Source organism: Periplaneta americana, chromosome 9 (assembly GCF_040183065.1).
Source record: "Periplaneta americana isolate PAMFEO1 chromosome 9, P.americana_PAMFEO1_priV1, whole genome shotgun sequence".
NCBI classification, from domain to species: domain Eukaryota; kingdom Metazoa; phylum Arthropoda; class Insecta; order Blattodea; family Blattidae; genus Periplaneta; species Periplaneta americana.
Window position 1 is genome coordinate 108,486,714 of NC_091125.1, and position 18,563 is coordinate 108,505,276.

Below are 18,563 nucleotides of genomic sequence, written 5' to 3' on the forward strand. Positions count from 1 at the left end.
TGCGATATTTGTGATTTGTAATATAAAATAGACATTGTAACTTTTCCGTTTTTTCTCAATTTAGAACACTAAAATACGAGATGGAAAGCTGTCCCGAAGACTTTTCTCGGGACAACGGGACCCATTAGCGAAAAACGGGGTGATCCCGTATTTTACAGGATGTCTGGGAACCCTAGTTCAATAGAATGTTAACAGAAATAATCGTTTTGTAAAACTGATTTTTAGTTGTAATGTATTTGCTTTCTTTATTTCCAGTCTCAGTTGTGACATGTTGTCTTATCGTATGGCTGTTGTATGCTGAAATATCCTACTACTTAGATGCAAATTTCAAATTCAGATTTGTGCCTGATACTGATTTTGATGCTAAGCTGAAAATCAATGTAGATCTTACAGTTGCTATGCCATGTCATGGTAAGTGTAAACACATCAATTTAAATCATATATGTAAGTGGATTGAAGAAAATACAACATTAAATATTGTACATACTGTATAGGTATATTTGTACATAATTACATTGTGCAATATTTTCATACAATTGATTGACTTATATTTACTTATTCATTTATCCTGTTGTTGATTCATTCAGTTTAGTGCACAACGACCTCAGTATATTTGTCTTCGAGTTCCAATATGATATAAAACTACATGCACATGTTATTCCACAAAATTTCATATTGTCACATCATACTGTTTTCCTTTCATTGGTCCACACCTGTGGAGTAACGGTCAGCGTGTCTGGCCGCGAAACCAAGTGGCCCAGGTTCGAATCCCGGTTGGGGCAAGTTATCTGGTTGAGGTTTTTTCCGGGGTTTTCCCTCAACCCAATACGAGCAAATGCTGGGTGACTTTCGGTGTTGGACCCCGGACTCATTTCACCAGCATTATCACCTTCATATCATTCAGACGCTAAATAACTTAGATGTTGATACAGCGTCGTAAAATAACCCAATAAAAAAAATAAAAAATGAATCCTTTCATTGTAAACTCTGTTTGAACCTTAGTTCGTATCCACCATTTTGTTGCTTTTCTGTTTACGAAATGTACAAACCTGTATGAACACAAGTTGGTTTTATTTGTATAATTTATCATCATACAATGTTTCAATAGTATCTTGTATTGAATACTGCATTTACCCGAATATAAGACGACTTTTTTCCTTCAATTTTTTATTTTGAAAAATAAGGGGGTCGCCCCATGTATTGTGGGTCCCTATCACCACGGCATGGCGCGTCCTCAGGTTGCGGATAGAGGAGACGGCCTCCAGATATGGAGGGTAGCTGCGAATATATTGAATAAGCAGTCGTGGACAGCCGATAAGGGGTGGTCCTCCAGCTTGGGGGTTGGGCGAAGGGCTAACAACCCATCACCTTAAAAAACAGCTTGTTACGTATCCCTATAATAAGCCTCAGAATAGGACTGATTCTCTGGCACGACCACAGCAAAGGAATAAGGTTTTGAGATTTGGCACTTGGAACGTAACTAGTCTGTATAGAACAGGAGGGGTAACATTAGTAGCAAAAGAACTAGCTAGATATAGAATAGACTTCGTAGGGTACAAGAGGTTAGGTTAGATGGGAATGGCATATCACAAATAGGAGATTACTTGTTGTATTATGGGGAAGGAAACAATAATCACCAATTAGGAACAGGATTCTTTGTTCATAAAAGAATAAAATCAGCAGTAAAAAAGGTCGAATTTATCAGTGACAGGTTATCATATTTAGTACTTAAGGGTAGATGGTGCGACATCATAGTTATAAATGCTCACGCCCCTACAGAAGAGAAAGACGACCATATAAAGAATAGCTTCTATGAGGAATTGGAACATACTTTTGATCAGTTCCCTAGATATCACATGAAAATTTTATTGGGGGATTTCAATGCTAAAGTAGGACGGGAGGATATTTTTAGACCAACTATTGGAAAAGAGAGCCTACACGCAATTAGTAGTGACAATGGAGTTAGATTAGTCAACTTTGCCACATCGAAAAATTTAATTGTCAAAAGTACAACATTCCCCCATAAGGATATACATAAATATACTTGGACTTCTCCAGATGGATTGACACACAACCAAATAGATCACATCTTGATAGATAAACGGAGACATACTAGTATAGTAGATATTCGAACTTCCAGGGGTGCAGACTGTAATTCTGACCATTATTTGGTGATTGGAGAATTAAGAGAAAGATTATCAGTAGCCAAGCGAGTAGAGCAACAAGTTAATATTACTAAATTCAATATTTTGAAATTAAAGGATGAGGAAGCTAAGCAAAATTATCAGGTCGAAATTTCGAATAGGTTTGCCACTTTAGAAAGTTCTGACGAAGTTGAGAAAGAATTAGATGTTAATAGCGTGTGGGAAAATATCAGAGATAGTATCAAAATTGCAGCTGAGCAGAGCATAGGTTATTATGAAACTAAGAAAAAGAAACCGTGGTTTGATGAAGATTGTTGCATGGTAGTAGAAAGAAGGAAACAGGCAAAATTGAAATTCTTACAGGATCCAGTTGAGGAGAAGAGAGATAATTATTTCAATGAAAGACGGGAAGCAAGTCGTACACTTAGGAATAAAAAGAGAGGTTACTTGAAGGAAAAACTGAATGAGGTAGAAACAAATAGTAAGAATAAAAACATTCGAGATTTATATAAGGGTATAAAGGAATTTAAGAACGGATATCAGCCAAGGGTAAACGTGATCAAGGATGAGAATGGTGACTTGCTTACAGACTCTCCATCAATCCTAAACAGATGGAAAAACTATTTTGCGCAACTACTAAATGTACATAGGCCAAATAGAAATGATCGGGACGAAATTGAAATACAAACTGCTGAGCTATTTATACCCGAACCCACGCTTTCAGAAGTCGAAATTGCGATAGAAAATCTGAAAAAGTACAAGTCTCCAGGTATCGATCAAATTCCAGCAGAATTAATACAAGAGGGTGGGAGTGCATTATATAGCGAAATTTATAAACTTGTACTTGCTATTTGGGAAAAGGAAATTGTACCAGAACAATGGAAGGAGTCCATAATTGTACCTATTTTTAAAAAGGGGGACAAAACCAACTGTGGTAACTTTCGAGGAATATCACTTTTGTTGACGTCGTACAAAATTTTGTCCAATATTCTTTTGAGAAGATTAACTCCGTATGTAGATGAAATTATTGGGGATCATCAGTGCGGTTTTCGGCATAATAGATCGACTATTGATCAGATTTTTTGTATTCGACAGATAATGGAGAAAAAATGGGAGTATAAGGGTACAGTACATCAGTTATTCATAGATTTCAAAAAGGCGTATGACTCGGTTAAGAGGGAAGTATTATATGATATTCTTATTGAATTTGGTATTCCCAAGAAACTAGTTCGATTAATTAAAATGTGTCTCAGTGAAACATACAGCAGAGTCCGTATAGGTCAGTTTCTATCTGATGCTTTTCCAATTCACTGCGGGCTAAAGCAGGGAGATGCACTATCACCTTTACTTTTTAACTTCGCTCTAGAATATGCCATTAGGAAAGTTCAGGATAACAGGCAGGGTTTGGAATTGAACGGGTTACATCAGCTTCTTGTCTATGCGGATGACGTGAATATGTTAGGAGAAAATACACAAACGATTAGGGAAAACACAGAAATTTTACTTGAAGGAAGTAGAGCGATCGGTTTGGAAGTAAATCTCGAAAAGACAAAGTATATGATTATGTCTCGTGACCAGAATATTGTACGAAATGGAAATATAAAAATTGGAGATTTATCCTTCGAAGAGGTGGAAAAATTCAAATATCTTGGAGCAACAGTAACAAATATAAATGACACTCGGGAGGAAATTAAACGCAGAATAAATATGGGAAATGCGTGTTATTATTCGGTTGAGAAGCTCTTATCATCCAGTCTGCTGTCCAAAAATCTGGAAGTTAGAATTTATAAAACAGTTATATTACCGGTTCTTCTGTATGGTTGTGAAACTTGGACTCTCACTCTGAGGGAGGAACATAGGTTCAGGGTGTTTGAGAATAAGGTGCTAAGGAAAATATTTGGGGCTAAGCGGGATGAAGTTACAGGAGAATGGAGAAAGTTACACAACACAGAACTGCACGCATTGTATTCTTCACCTGACATAATTAGGAACATTAAATCCAGACGTTTGAGATGGGCAGGGCATGTAGCATGTATGGGCGAATCCAGAAATGCATATAGAGTGTTAGTTGGGAGACCGGAGGTAAAAAGACCTTTAGGGAGGCCGAGACGTAGATGGGAGGATAATATTAAAATGGATTTGAGGGAGGTGGGGTATGATGATAGAGACTGGATTAATCTTGCACAGGATAGGGACCACTGGCGGGCTTATGTGAGCGCGGCAATGAACCTTCGGGTTCCTTAAAAGCCATTTGTAAGTAAGTAAGTAAGTAAGGGGGTCGCCTTAAATTTGGGTATTAAGAAAAATACAACAAGTTGCGTCAATCCTTTATGTTATACAGTACACTAAAGAACACGACAGGCATAGTCATTTTTCTGTGGTCTGCTTGTTCACAATTGTATCGAATTGCGTGGTATATGATCAACTAAAAACTTTTCCAAATGTTAATCATACCGGTACTTTAGTTTCAATCCCTAGCAGATAGTTCGTGTGCATAGTTTTTTGTAAATGAATTTTAGACTGTTAGGCCTACAAATTTCATTTCATCAAGCGGACCTGTATATTTTACAGAAGTAAGTAAACTTGAGAATATATGTTCTAGAACCATAGTTAATAATCGATTGTCTGTGAATTCATCAACAAAAATACCTTAAGAATTTAAATCCTACAGAAGCTATTGGAAAACTAGAGGTCGTCTTAAGTTCAAGATCATCTTGTAGTGCGGTAAATACGATATTTACATTGTTTTACACTTACCACTTGCTGATGATTGGCAGTGTATCAGTATTTTCCTCTATCAATAGTAATAACTATGTATATGTATGATATTTATGTTTTCATGTGTTGCAACAACTTTGACTGGCTTCCTACTCTTGCCACTTTAAGCACTACTTTGTCACCAATATTCAGTTAAAGTAATATTCTTTCAGACTTATTATTTCTGTGAAGTCTGCATAAACTACAACTGTTTATTCGCCTCCTGATAATTGGATTTGTTCATAAGAACTGGCATCTTCTTCCATAATCTGTGACTGTCACATAACTTCACAGGATTAGCATTCATGCCCTTGACTAGTTTGTAATTCAAGAGCATTACATACAAATCAACTCTGTCTGTAGATACTCATCATAACCTATTTTTAGTAATTTGCACAATGCCAACATTACCCACCAATTCTGCTTTATTTGGTTGAGGGGGAAAATCTCGGAAAAAACCCAACCAGGTAACTTGTCGCAACCAGAATTTAAGCCTGGACTCTCTTGTTTCACGGTCAGGCATGCTGTCCGTCCACAGTGGTGGACTCTTGTTTCCCTTTCTACTGTAATTTTGACAGTGGTGGTCACTAGTGATTCATGATCTGTGGTGTATCATAGCTGTATTGTCAGAAATGATCTAATTCTGCGGTTCTTAACTTTTTTAATGGCATACCACTATTTTAGTGTAGGAAATTTTTGTACCACCACTCATATTTATTATGGGAAAATGTCATGTTTCGCTCCTAGTGTCATAATAAACATTTCTATCCTCCAATATGAATAATTGATTGCCTTATTTAGGTGTGTTTAATAAAGATACAGCTACTCTTTGTATTTATTTAATAGAGTGTTCCATAAAATAAAAACAAAACAACTTGTTTTTATATTTTGATAATTTACGAGTATATATATATATATTCCAAATTTTAAGTACCACGCAGAAGTGACTCGGGTACTGGTGGTATGCATACCATAGGTTGAGAACCCCTGCTCTATTTCATACAAAATTGCAAATAATTCTTTCTCATTTGATGGATATCTCTGTCCTGTTTCTGCTAATAGTTTTCTTGAGAAGTTGGCAACAGGATGTAAATTCTCAACAGTTCATCTCCAAGTTCATTATTTGAGACATCAGTCTGCACAATGACAGGTATAGTAGTATCATAAATGGCAGTACTAGAGCAGACATTAGTTTTTCTCTTACAGTCCTCACTGCATTCTTCTTTCAATAATATACAAAGTGGAACACTTATAATAAACATGTTTGTTTGGAATGTATCTTGGTAGATAGTTCATTATTCCCAGAAGTCCTCTTAATTCCTTTTTATTCGTTGGTTTATCCATATTGACAGTTGCTTGTGCTTCCTCATTTTCTTTCATTTAAACTTGTGTCTCTTTCTACTGTTCTTATTGCAAAAATCAAGCTATCAAATATAAATTATGTACTCATGATATCTCCAAAAGTCTAAAATTCACATTTCAAAATGCCTTTGGTACTGGGCACAAACTAAAATAGTCATAAAAGTTTGTACTGTTCAGAGAGATTATTGAACATGCACAAATTTGAAATGGCTTCAACTGTATCTGTCACAATTCATCTCTCATATCTAACAGAGAAAACAAATTCATTATGATGGTATTAATGGCTACATCTTCTGTTTTATGAATTTTAAATTATTTTCACATAATGATTTAGTAAATCCTTCGAATATAGGCGCCACAACCATTAATATATTCACTTCACTCATTTAGTATTCTTGCTGATCTTTGCTACAGCTCCTAGTCTTGTTGATTCTTCTAATACTGACGTCAGTTTTGGCTAAAGAACAAGTGGCATCAACTGGACGCATATACAAATTGGTGTTGCATTTGGTAATATCTTAATATAGTATTCAAAGGGCAAATTTCTGTATACTTCTTTATGTTCTTGGTCATTAGCATTTACCCATTTCACTAGATTGAGTTCGTGACATCTGCAAAAAAAAAAAAAATTCTTGTTTTAACAACTGTCAATCACATGACAGATCAACTTCACCTTTGAGCTAAGTTGCATTGTAAACTTTAAAAGAAATCAGTGATGTTTTCTTCGTTCTTACACCAATTTCCGTCTCATTCAGTAATCTTCTTGTAATAATTTTGACTTGTGCTTCTGTATCATCTTTATTTTTATATTTTGCCCTCTATTTTCAAATCTTTGTACCATGATCTCTCTTGTTTAGCTTGTTTATTAGATATTATGCTACTCACAAAGAACCTGTCTGTGGCACACCCTTTTTTTTTTTGTGTATTTTTCTTTTCATGGCATCTGTTTCACTATTGTCCATATGCTAGATATTTTCTTGGCACAAGTCTGTAGACAGTATTTACTTGTACATTCACTTTTCACTTGTTCTAAATTTGATTGCCATTCTTCTTGCTTCGTTTTATCACACGTCTTGCTTGTAACATTCCCACCCACAATTTTTTCTAGTGCTTCCATTTGTCTTTCATTTATTTCAGATGTTTCACACATTAATATCTTCCATAAGGTTATGTCTGTTTCTTTTGAGTAAACATCTCTGAAGAGCTCTGTCTCTTATTCTAGAAATTGTTTTTTCTTGTATTAAACTTTAAAAATTCTTCCTTTCTGGTTTTCATAAAATACGAATATTATTTAAATCATTCAAATTCAATGATCCTGGTGACAGTATCGAACTTACAAGTTCAGATTTTCGGCAGTTTTATTTCGTAAACATTAGTGTCTTCCTTTGAGTTTTACCTTACTAATCTAGTCTTCTTAGATGTACTCGTATTGTTAAATCTGTATTTAATTTCTAACACAATATAAGTTCTCCATTTAGGCTATGCAGTATACATCATTAATTTCCTCGCCAAATTTATATGGCTTCAGTCCGAGTAAAGAGGTCAGCTTATCTTGCTGTAAATATTTATATTTATGCAGATGGCAGTGTAATAATGGCTCTAGTATATCAAATACGATGTTGCCACAACTCTCTTGTAATATCTAATGCTTGGCTACGATCCCTCAAAAGTATTGCGGCAATGTGATGAAATAATGGCTGATAAGATACTTGGGAGAGACAACTATTGTTGTCCAGTTTAATATAATGGGGCTATAAGTCCGACCAACCCCACTTCCTCAATCTAACAACAGTATTGTATAAGGCGCAGATTTTTGTTACATATCATACCACTGTGTTATAGCAATTGGAGCAGATATTTTGGATTCAACTGGTCAGAATGTTCTGCAGTTCGGAAGCTTGGAGCAAGAGGACACGTGGTTTGAATTGTCTCCACAGCAAAGACGACATTTTGATGGAATGCGTCAAGTTAATTCATATCTAAGGGAAGAATTTCATGCCATTCAGGAACTTCTCTGGAGGTCTGGACAGTCAACACTTTTTGGAGATATGCCTAAAAGGTTAGTAAATGAGTTCACATTTATATAAGTAATGAGGTAAATTGATTTCTGTGTTTTTTCTTATTCATTTGCAACTGATTTTGTCCATTTTTCCTTCCAAAAAATTTCGGTATCATGATTCATACTTCTCTCATCTCATCTTTGATATGCTCCTTACTTTCCTCCTCCCCCACTGACTTGACAACAGCAACAGATACCGTAGTTTCCCCTAACTATGGTCCACATTTGTCACATTTTTCTTTGTATATTCAATACTATTCATCCAGATTAAGTGAAATTTTGGCTTCGGACTCTTGTAAGTTTATATTAAATAAATATTGACATATGTGTTTGAAATTATTTAATTACAAGTGTTGAAAAAATAATAAGCATTGGTACATAGTTGTATTCTGAGTTGCCCAACTATGGTCCACTCATATATTCATCCTTGAAAGCATGAAGGATTATAGCTGGAGCTGTAATTATTCGTAATTCAATACATTGAGTTTCTAATTTAAGGGTAGAAACATAATCTAGCACAGAAATATTAAAAATAAATGAAAAGTACATGGATTCTTTATATTAGTACACATTACATAAACACTCAGTAAACGAGTGAAATCTGAAAGTAATTTTTCTGCAATAATGAAAAACTACAGTATATTAAAGAACAAAAGTACGGTATCAAAATAAACTAACACATTCTTAGCAAAATATTATACAAATAAATTCAATGATAATGTTTATTTATCGTACTGAGAACTACATTCATTAGGCTTATTTCGATCCTTTGAATCTCCACTTCTCCTGTAATTCTGAAATTGAAAATAGATCTCTCTTTTTTGAGACGCATTTGAGGTCTTCAATTTGTTTTATTATGTTTTCCTTTCTATAGAATAAAATGTCTTCCATTTCTCGCTACCTCAGTAATTGCCGCTTCTTACTATACATGAAACAACAGCTCCATTGTTCTTCACTTCCAAAACTTTCCCTGGCCACAATTCCTCCTCATAAGTAACTACCATATAACTATGTGCCCTTAGCATTAATTTAACAGATGTCGTCTTCTTTTCCGTATCTGACTCACTGTCTGTAAATATAGAGAGAACACCAGAAACATCATAATCTGTATCCAATTCAATTTCATAGCTCTCATAGTCACTTACAGGGACGGTTGTTTTCCTTCTACCCTGAAGTTTTCGTTTTACTGGACCATCATTCGTGCTAGTACCACTGATGCTGGAACAGCCTATTTCTTTATTTACTGGACTATAATGTTAAATGGTGTTTTAGAATATACTGAGATACCGTATTTGCAGAAGTAAATAATCACATTGATCACATTTTATTAAAACAAATATTTCAAAATGAAATACAACTATGGTCCACGAAAAATTGTGGTACATAGTTGAGGACTGACTTCTAGCCTTGAAGTTAAAAATTTTTCACGCAGAGTCCTTAACCTCTGCCAGTGTAATTATTACGTGAAAGTAAACACTATATAGCCAGGTTTAATTGTAAAAAGAATCATATATCTATAACATTCCAGTTCTACAGAGGAGAGCTTAATAAAACAGACAATCACAAACTGAATGATTTCGTGTATTCACACATTCAATAGAACGATGCACACTGACCTTGTTAAGCATTCATATCATTGCCACGTGTAATGGTAGATAGAAGCATCTATGGGGTACATAATTCCATCACAGTGGCGCCTTAAATGACAAACACCGAACTCTTGGGGGACTAAGTAGTACATAATGCGTTTCGGACCATAGTTGGGTGCCTGGACCATAGTTATGGGAAATTATGGTACTCTTTTATCGTAGTCATCATTTAGTCATATCACATGTCCAGTCCAATGATTCCTGCCATTTATAATACACTCAACCAGTTCTAGTTCACAATATAATTTAATGAAGAATTATGCTCTAGGTAAAGTTTACTCTCCATGTTCTGCCTAAGTTACATAAAAATTTGTAGGTAACACATTGTCCACATATGAGTGAATTAAATGCACAACTGTATATATATGTAATCTATACCATATACCACACACCACTTTCTCCACTGTTCATGTTCTTGTTACTAGTAACATTTCATCTTTTTCCTTTTTCTTGACTCTTCAATTTAATCAAAGCATCCTTATCATTTAGTCTTGAGCTTTAATGTTCCGTCTCTTTGACCCAGTTATTTGTATATCTGACCAGTCATCATTAAACCATCTTAATTTTGGTCTATCAGCTCTGCTTTTATTTTCCCATTTGACGAAGTATGTAGAGAAAGTAAAAAGAGAAAAATTGATTTCTAGATTTTTTGTAGATGTCTACATTTTCTGCATTCCTATTTTTTTTTTAATCGTTTTGGACATGTCTTTTGTCTGTTCACAGTGATTTCTCCAAACCTGTTAGATGCATTTCACTCATATTCAAAATATACGAGTAAATTTATTCAGGAAAGATAGACATGAAATATATATTTTTAAATCCAATGACAGATACTTGGCTTCAATTCATTTGCTCAAGCATCCTCCTTTAAGAGTGACTGCCATAACTATAGACCTTTCAGCTGCTTTAGCCTTTCTCTCAGTGTACCATGAGAGGCGATCTACATAGCATTGGGTGGTGGTGGTGATGGTGGCAACAATGAAGACGACGATTAATGGGGCAATAATTGTGGAATACACAAACATACTCTGACACTACAGTGCTTGCAGAACCCTGGCTGCATTACATATATCACTTCTTTTCATACTCACTGGTTTTTACTCATAACTTTGTACATGAGAAGTTCATCAAAATTGCAAGAATACCTAGGTATACATCACGAAAATGTTGTTGTTGTTTTCTAATGCCAGGCGTTTGACAATAAAGTCATTTGACCTCTTGCACTCCAATATTTTTCAAAGATATTATCATGACCAGCCACTGAAGCACAGATTTTGAGGTGTTCCGAATCCATTTCTTGGTTGGAGTTGCACAATGGGCAGTTAGGGGACTGATATATTCCAATTTTATGCAGGTGTTTGGCCAAACAATCATGGCCTGTCGCCAATCTAAATGCAGCTACAGACGATTTTCGAGGTAAATCGGGAATTAACTGTGGATTTTGATGCAGGGAATTCCATTTTTTCCCTTGGGATTGAGTTATCAAATTTTGTTTGTTGAAGTCTAAGTATGTAGATTTAATAAATCTCTTCACAGAGTAATACGTAGATTTAGTAACATGTCTGTAAGTAGCAGTGCTGCCCTTCTTTGCTAAAGCATCCGCATTCTCGTTTCCCAGGATTCCACAATGGGATGGTATCCATTGCAATACAATTGTTTTATTGAGTGATATTAATTGAGAGAGCATTTTAGTTATTTCTGCTGTTTGCGATGAAGGTGTGTGTTTAGAGACGATTGATAGAATAGCTGCTTTGGAGTCTGAAAATATAACTGCATTCCTGAATTTATTGATGTGGCATAGAAGATTCCTGAGACATTCACTTATTGCAATGATTTCACCATCAAAACTTATTGTTCCATATCCAAGAGATCTATAAAGGGAGAAGAGACAGCATGTAACACCTGCACCGGCACCTTGTTCTCTGGAGATCAAGGATCCGTCGGTGTATAAATGAAGCCAGTTTTGTGGAGGGTACCTAATATTAATTGTCTCTAAAGACAATTGTTTCAGTATTTCAGTGTTTACTTCTGATTTCAGTATTTCTTCTGTTAAATTTAGATTATATTCTATATTTAATAGAGTTAAAGGGTTTGGTTTAATTTGTAAGTTTTCTTTTAAATTCGGGATATTGATTTTCTGTTTTAATTCTTGAACAATGGATATGAAACTTTTTTGAGTTTTCAATCTACAAAGAGGACTGTATGAACGCCAATTGTTTCCTGGTAATCTGATAAGTTTTTCATATTGAATCAGTGCTTTTTCTTCTATTGTCATTTTGATGCTGTTAATATTAGTGAGGAATGTCATAGAATCTATTGGAGTTGTTTTGATTCCACCAGTAATGAGTCTGAGAGCTTGGTTTTGAACATATTCTATGTCGTTTATGAAAGGTGAAGTAATTAAAATTTCTCCGCAGTATGTCAGCACTGGCTGTATAAACATTTTGTATGTAGTGTTCAAAGTATTCCTAGAGCATCCCCATTTCTTTCCTGCTAGTCTTTTTAGAAGGGAGAATCTTTTACGAGCTTTTTCAGAAATGTATTTCAAATGGTTGCTCAATGTTAACTTACTATCGAAAATAACTCCAAGATATTTGGATTCATAAGTCCTAGGAAGGTGTTGGCCATTGTATTGGATATTGAATTCTCTTTCTTTTTTACCGAGTGAAAATATTTGGTAGTTACTTTTGCTTAAATTGAGTGTCATCAAATTTGATGTATTCCATTCATGTAGTTGATTTAGAGCTTTAAGAGCAGAATTTTGAATTTTGTCTCTATGTCTGTAAGATCCGGAAGTCCACAAAACTATATCATCTGCAAATAGTGCTGTTTTCATGTTTGATTCCTCTAATAGGGAGGGTGTCATTTATATAAATATTGAATAAAGTTGTGCTGAGGACAGCGCCCTGAGGTAGACCTCGATATGTTTGTCTGTAACTAGAAAGTGAATTATTGAATTTAGTGGCAATGAATCTTTGACTAAGGAATTCTGATATCCATCTGAACATATTGCTGGAGATACCTAATTTCTGGAGTTTTAGTAATAATTTATTTCTCCAAACAGAGTCATATGCTAACTGAAAGTCAATAAATATTGCCAAGGTATCTTCTTTCTTGTTAAAACTGTCTTTTATTTCTTGGCCGAGGCGTATGACTTGTTCATTGGTAGAGTGTAGTTGTCGAAAACCGGCTTATCTTGGTGATAAAAGATTATGGGATTTTAAATACCAAGTTAATCTGTTGGAGATCATGGACTCCATGGTTTTTGCTATCATGCTTAATAGTGCTATTGGTCGATAACTATTAACATCATGAGCAGGTTTCCCTTTTTTGTGAATTGGTACAATGATTGCTTTTTTCCAAGCTGCAGGAATTGAGGTGTTCCATGATAAATTGAAAATTGATAAAAGTACAGACTTGGCTTTTTCCCCCAGATGTTTAAAAAATTCGGAATTAATGTTGTCGGGGCCAGGAGATTTCTTGGTTTTTAAATTTTGTATAGCTAGAGTTAATTCTTTGGAAGTAAAATTTTGATGAAATATTTCAGGTTTTGTACTAGTAATATTGTTTTTATTATTTTTATGTAATTCTCTTTTGATAAATTTGTCAGTTTTTTTGATATCATCAATTTTGATACAATCATTGTACTAGTGCACAATAAGGAAATCTAGAAGCTAGGATTGTTATTCCTAGAGAGGCATACTGCAGTCTGTGACAGAATTCAAATTACCAGTCAGTAAATAAAGATAGTTTACCATGCACCTGAAATCATCGTAGTAACTTAACCGTAATTAATAGTAATCCACAGTAACCAGCAAGATGTGATGCATGTATTTCACCTATTCTTTTTGTATTTGGTAATGGTTTAGATATATTTCTGTTGTAGGACTGTGAACCCATCAACTCCACCAGATGCTTGTCGTATTTTTGGATCTCTTGTTCTCAACAAAGTGGCAGGCAATTTCCACATTACAGCAGGCCACTCATTAGCTCTTCCAAGAGGTCATATTCACATATCTGCCTTCATGTCTGAATCAGACTATAACTTCACTCATCGTATAAACAGATTCTCATTTGGAGATCCTAGCCCTGGAATCATACACCCTTTGGAGGGAGATGAGAAAATCACTGATCAAAGTAAGTAAATTACTTTTTAAGACTTCATTTGATATGAATTTATGTTCACCTAAATTAAAATATAAATTTATTACAGAAAAATCTAGTAACTTAAATAGAAAGTGAGAAGCTTCCATCCTGAAAAGTTGGATTAATTGGATGGCATTATGCATCAACTTGTTAAGCACCAATTAAAAAAAAAAAAATTGAAATTTTGATGCCACCTGTCGTAATGGAGGATAAACTAAGTGTACGGACTTTTGGTGCCTTTCTTTAAATATAATCTTGTTATTTAAAAAAAAAAAAAGTAAGCGCTATCGCTCAAATCCAAGTTTCCAAGTCTTGCGTTAAATGGCTATATGTCTAAATCTTTATAAATATTAAACGTAGTTCTGCATCAAGCAACTAAGCTGTATGTTCCTGACGTGTATATTCTTCATGCATATTCCACACACCAGGAAAATGCTTTCAATTAAATATTTATGCAGGTAACTGCGAGGCTAATTTCCACACTGGAGATTTCAATTCATTTGCTGATTATATGTTCGGTTACCTCTTAAACAGGGTTAGGGTTGAAGTATTTATTTTGAGAAATTTTCATTTCCCCTATTATTCCTCGTTTCTTTGTAAATATTGTTCACAGAATTGGTTTAGTTTACGTAGAAATAAGTTTTAGCAAGAAGAATAAACAGTAATGACAAATGACAATGTGTCTGTGTACATGCCACTGATGTGTACGAGATTTTTTAATTGGTTGTTTTACAACACTTTATCAGCTGCTATGGTTATCTAGCATATGAGTGAGATGAAGGTGAGGATGCTGGCAAAATGAGCCCAGAGTCCAGTGCCGAAAGTTACCCAGCATTTGCTCTTAATGTGTTGAGGGAAAACCATAGAAAAAACCTCAACCAGGTAACTTGTTCCAACCAGGTATACAGGAGTCAGGGTTGTAGAACTCTTATATGTTTTCTGATCTCGGCACCATGGAAAGGTATATGATCACTGATCAGTTCTGTACTTCATCCACCTTTCTCCACCCTTCATAAAATTATAGCAACGAGTTCTATATTATAAGAAACTAAGTAAACCTTATGGCGAAAAGAAAATGCCATCTTTACCCAGGCTACATTTAAACTATGCACGTTGAATGTTGTATCTGAAGAAACATTAAAAACATGAATAGTACATAGAAGTTTCACTGTAATGGGCAGGGCTCGAAATAGACGTTTTCACGAATTGGAATGCTCTGTAATTTTCGTGGACATGATGGTGTTGATGATGATGTGACAATGGAATTAATAATAGGTGAAATGATACCGAGTATTATTAATTATAAACATTTTGGATACATGTCGTCTGAAATGTTCATCCCTTTATCACATTTATACAGATGTAAACACGAACGGTAATCACTTCATTCAGTCAAAAAATTTTATATTGAATAAAATACACACATTTTTTAATTACTTTGACGCATATATTACAGAGGGTTGTGTCCGATCTCTGGAAAAGATTTTTGAATGACGTTATGTGCATCAGGAGTCACACGATAGCTGAACTTTGGCGAAAGGTGGCAGATCAGGAGTGAGTGATTTCATAGTTAGAGTGCACGGTGTCTCACAGCAGCAATACCCAAGAAAATAGAGTCTTTTTGGGAAAGGTACATTATGACCCTTTCCAATGCCGAGTATAGTTACTCGTAAGTGAAAATAATAGAAGCCTGCAAGAAACGTTTCATTATTTCCAAGAAAGGCATCTTCTGTGTACTTAATAACACGGCTTGGATGGAATTAATTTGTATCATCTCGGGGGAAGGGGGTGGACTTGCTTTCTTTTCCTCCCTCTGGAATTAATCTCATCCAAGCTTTGCCAGTCTTATTAATTACACAGAAGCTGCCCTTCTTGGAAATAACAAAACCACGTTTTTTCAGGCTCCTATGACTTTCACGTATCTGTACTTGGCATCGGAAAGAGTCGTAATGTACTTTTCCCAAAAGGCTCGAGTTTCTTGGGCATTGTTACTGTGAGACACCATGCATTCTGACTATGATATCACTCACTACTGGTCTGTCACCTTTCACCACAGTTCAGCTGTCGTGTGACTCCTGACGCACATGACATCATTCAAAGTCGTTTTCAGAGATCGGAAACAACTCTCTGTATTACTAGTGAAAGAGAATGATTTCCAGCCCTACATTTATGACTGGAACCTTCATTTTGCAAAGAGTTTGAAATGTATAGGTACTCAGGTCGCAGTTAAACAATAAGTAATTCAACTCGCTATCTAACAGTGGCTTATGATATCTTATTATAGCTCGATATGGAGTGATAAAGTGTTGCTAAGTCCCTGTCCTTTTACTTTCATGAACACTGCACTGTTATTCAAAACCTCAATGATACTCAATGCAGGATCAGACACATCAAAGGCATGCTGCAAGAGTATTAAAAAATTAGCGAGAGCTTATACGAATGTCATAAATAGAATAAATCAGTGCCAACAGTGCTATTGTCAGTATTTTTAACAATTCAATTCACACTTAATTGATAATTATATAATAATTAATACCAAACTAAAAAGATTTGGAATGGACAACACAAATTAGAATGTTATTTTGGTCAACTCTGGTTCATTTCGAGCCCTGGTAATGGGAAAGACATAAGTAAGTATGGAGACAGAACAAACCTTAAAAACTTAATTCTTGAAACTGAGAATGATGTTTTAAAGTAAAGAATCATCATGGCAGTATATTAACACAGATTTCTATAATTTTAGATACGATGTTGTACCAGTATTTTGTTGATGTTGTTCCGACTGAAGTGAACACATTCTTGAGTCGACTCGACACTTACCAGTATTCAGTGAAGGATCATGAAAGACCTATTGATCACCACAAGGGTTCTCATGGTATACCTGGAATATTTTTTAAATATGATATGAGTGCCCTTAAAGTGCAGGTCACTCAGGAAAGGGACTCACCAATCCAGTTCATTGTGAGGCTCTGTGCCGTAATTGCAGGAATTTATGTGACGTCAGGTGAGTTCAAGGATTTTACATCATATTTTCCATAAATTTGTTCAGCATGTTGAGTAGTGAAGCCTTAATATGGTCGGAATAAATTAATTGTACTGCAAGAAGAGCATGGAAATGGAGAAAAAAATGTTTACCGTTATACAGGTTTCACCCCTAAATGACTGTGGATATTCAAGAATTTGGAGACAGCATGAACTGTCATTTAATATTCATACTTAACAGACTAGCATACGGTATATGTACATCATAGTCAAGAGGTCTGAAGTCTTCTGTCTTGTCTGATGTCGCTGTATTCCATATTACTACTGGCAAATTTCAACATGTATAATTGGGATGGTCATTTTTGGCTACAGGAGAAAGATATGGAATACCTTAATAGACAGTTCACGAGCTTAATCTCGCATTTTATGAGTACTGTCGAATAAATCGAATTATCAGATAACTAGTCCATAATAGAATGTAACTACTCAATACATTTTTTATCCTGATTTGTAAGCTGAATGAGTTAATTGATTTCATTATTTCCAAACAATTTAACAATTCGGTAGTTCTAAACAGTCGAATTAACTGAATAATTTCAAGGGAAAAATTGTTCTGGGGCCGGGTATCGATCCCGGGACCTCTGGTTGAATGTACCAGCGCTCTGCCACTGAGCTACCCGGGAACTCCACCTGACACCATCTCAACTCTTCCCTTTATATCCACACAACTCGCGTGGGCTGATGAAATGCCAGAGACCCACATCGAGTGCACACAATCTCTGTGTGACTTGGAATTGTGGTTTTCTGTTGACGTACACAGTGACGTATATATTATGCAAATCTAGTCTTTCCAGCCCCAGAACAATTTTTCCCTTGAAATTATTCAAATCTGCTTTACAGGGAGCCTTACCTGAAAGACTAGATTTGCAGTCGAATTAACTATTGAATAGTAGTTGTTTTAAACTATCTTTTATCGAACAGCTGAAGTTTGGCCAAAAAACAATCATCCCTGTTGTACATTGAAATAGTCCACCTCTTTCTCTTCGTAGCTATTTTTACTATAATTTTACCATATCGTAGACGTTCAATAAAGAACTTTTTCAATTCAAAATGATATTTTCTTCTCCTTTTCTCTCTTCCCCTACTCCAAGGATTAGGTACCGTTGCTTTACAGATCTCTCCATCACTTTCTGGGTCATCCCCTTTCCTTCTTAATTTCCATCTATGTCCATTCTTGCCATACGCATTATCATCATCATCATCATCATCATCATTTGGCGCTACAACTCTGGGTGGATTTTGACCTCTTTTAACAATGAGCCTTCCATCTCGCTCTGTAGTCTATCATATATGTCTGGTCTCTCACTCCCATAGTTTCAAGGTCTTTAGTTACACCGTCCATCGACCTCAAATTCGGTCTACCCTTTCTCTCCTGTTTTATAGTCTCCCCTTAACATTCTTATT

General features: G+C 35.3%; 1 protein-coding gene across 4 annotated transcripts in view; it reads left to right on the forward strand.

The window, feature by feature from the left end:
- Positions 1-18,563, forward strand: part of LOC138706373 (endoplasmic reticulum-Golgi intermediate compartment protein 2) — a 33,510-nt gene that overhangs the window by 7,847 nt on the left and 7,100 nt on the right. For all 4 annotated transcript variants that reach the window (XM_069835571.1, XM_069835572.1, XM_069835570.1 and 1 more), the window contains exons 3-6: positions 256-411; positions 8,106-8,322; positions 13,858-14,108; positions 16,861-17,121. In XM_069835571.1, coding sequence (XP_069691672.1) covers positions 256-411; positions 8,106-8,322; positions 13,858-14,108; positions 16,861-17,121 — 885 coding nt within the window. The remainder of the gene's footprint in view (positions 1-255; positions 412-8,105; positions 8,323-13,857; positions 14,109-16,860; positions 17,122-18,563) is intronic.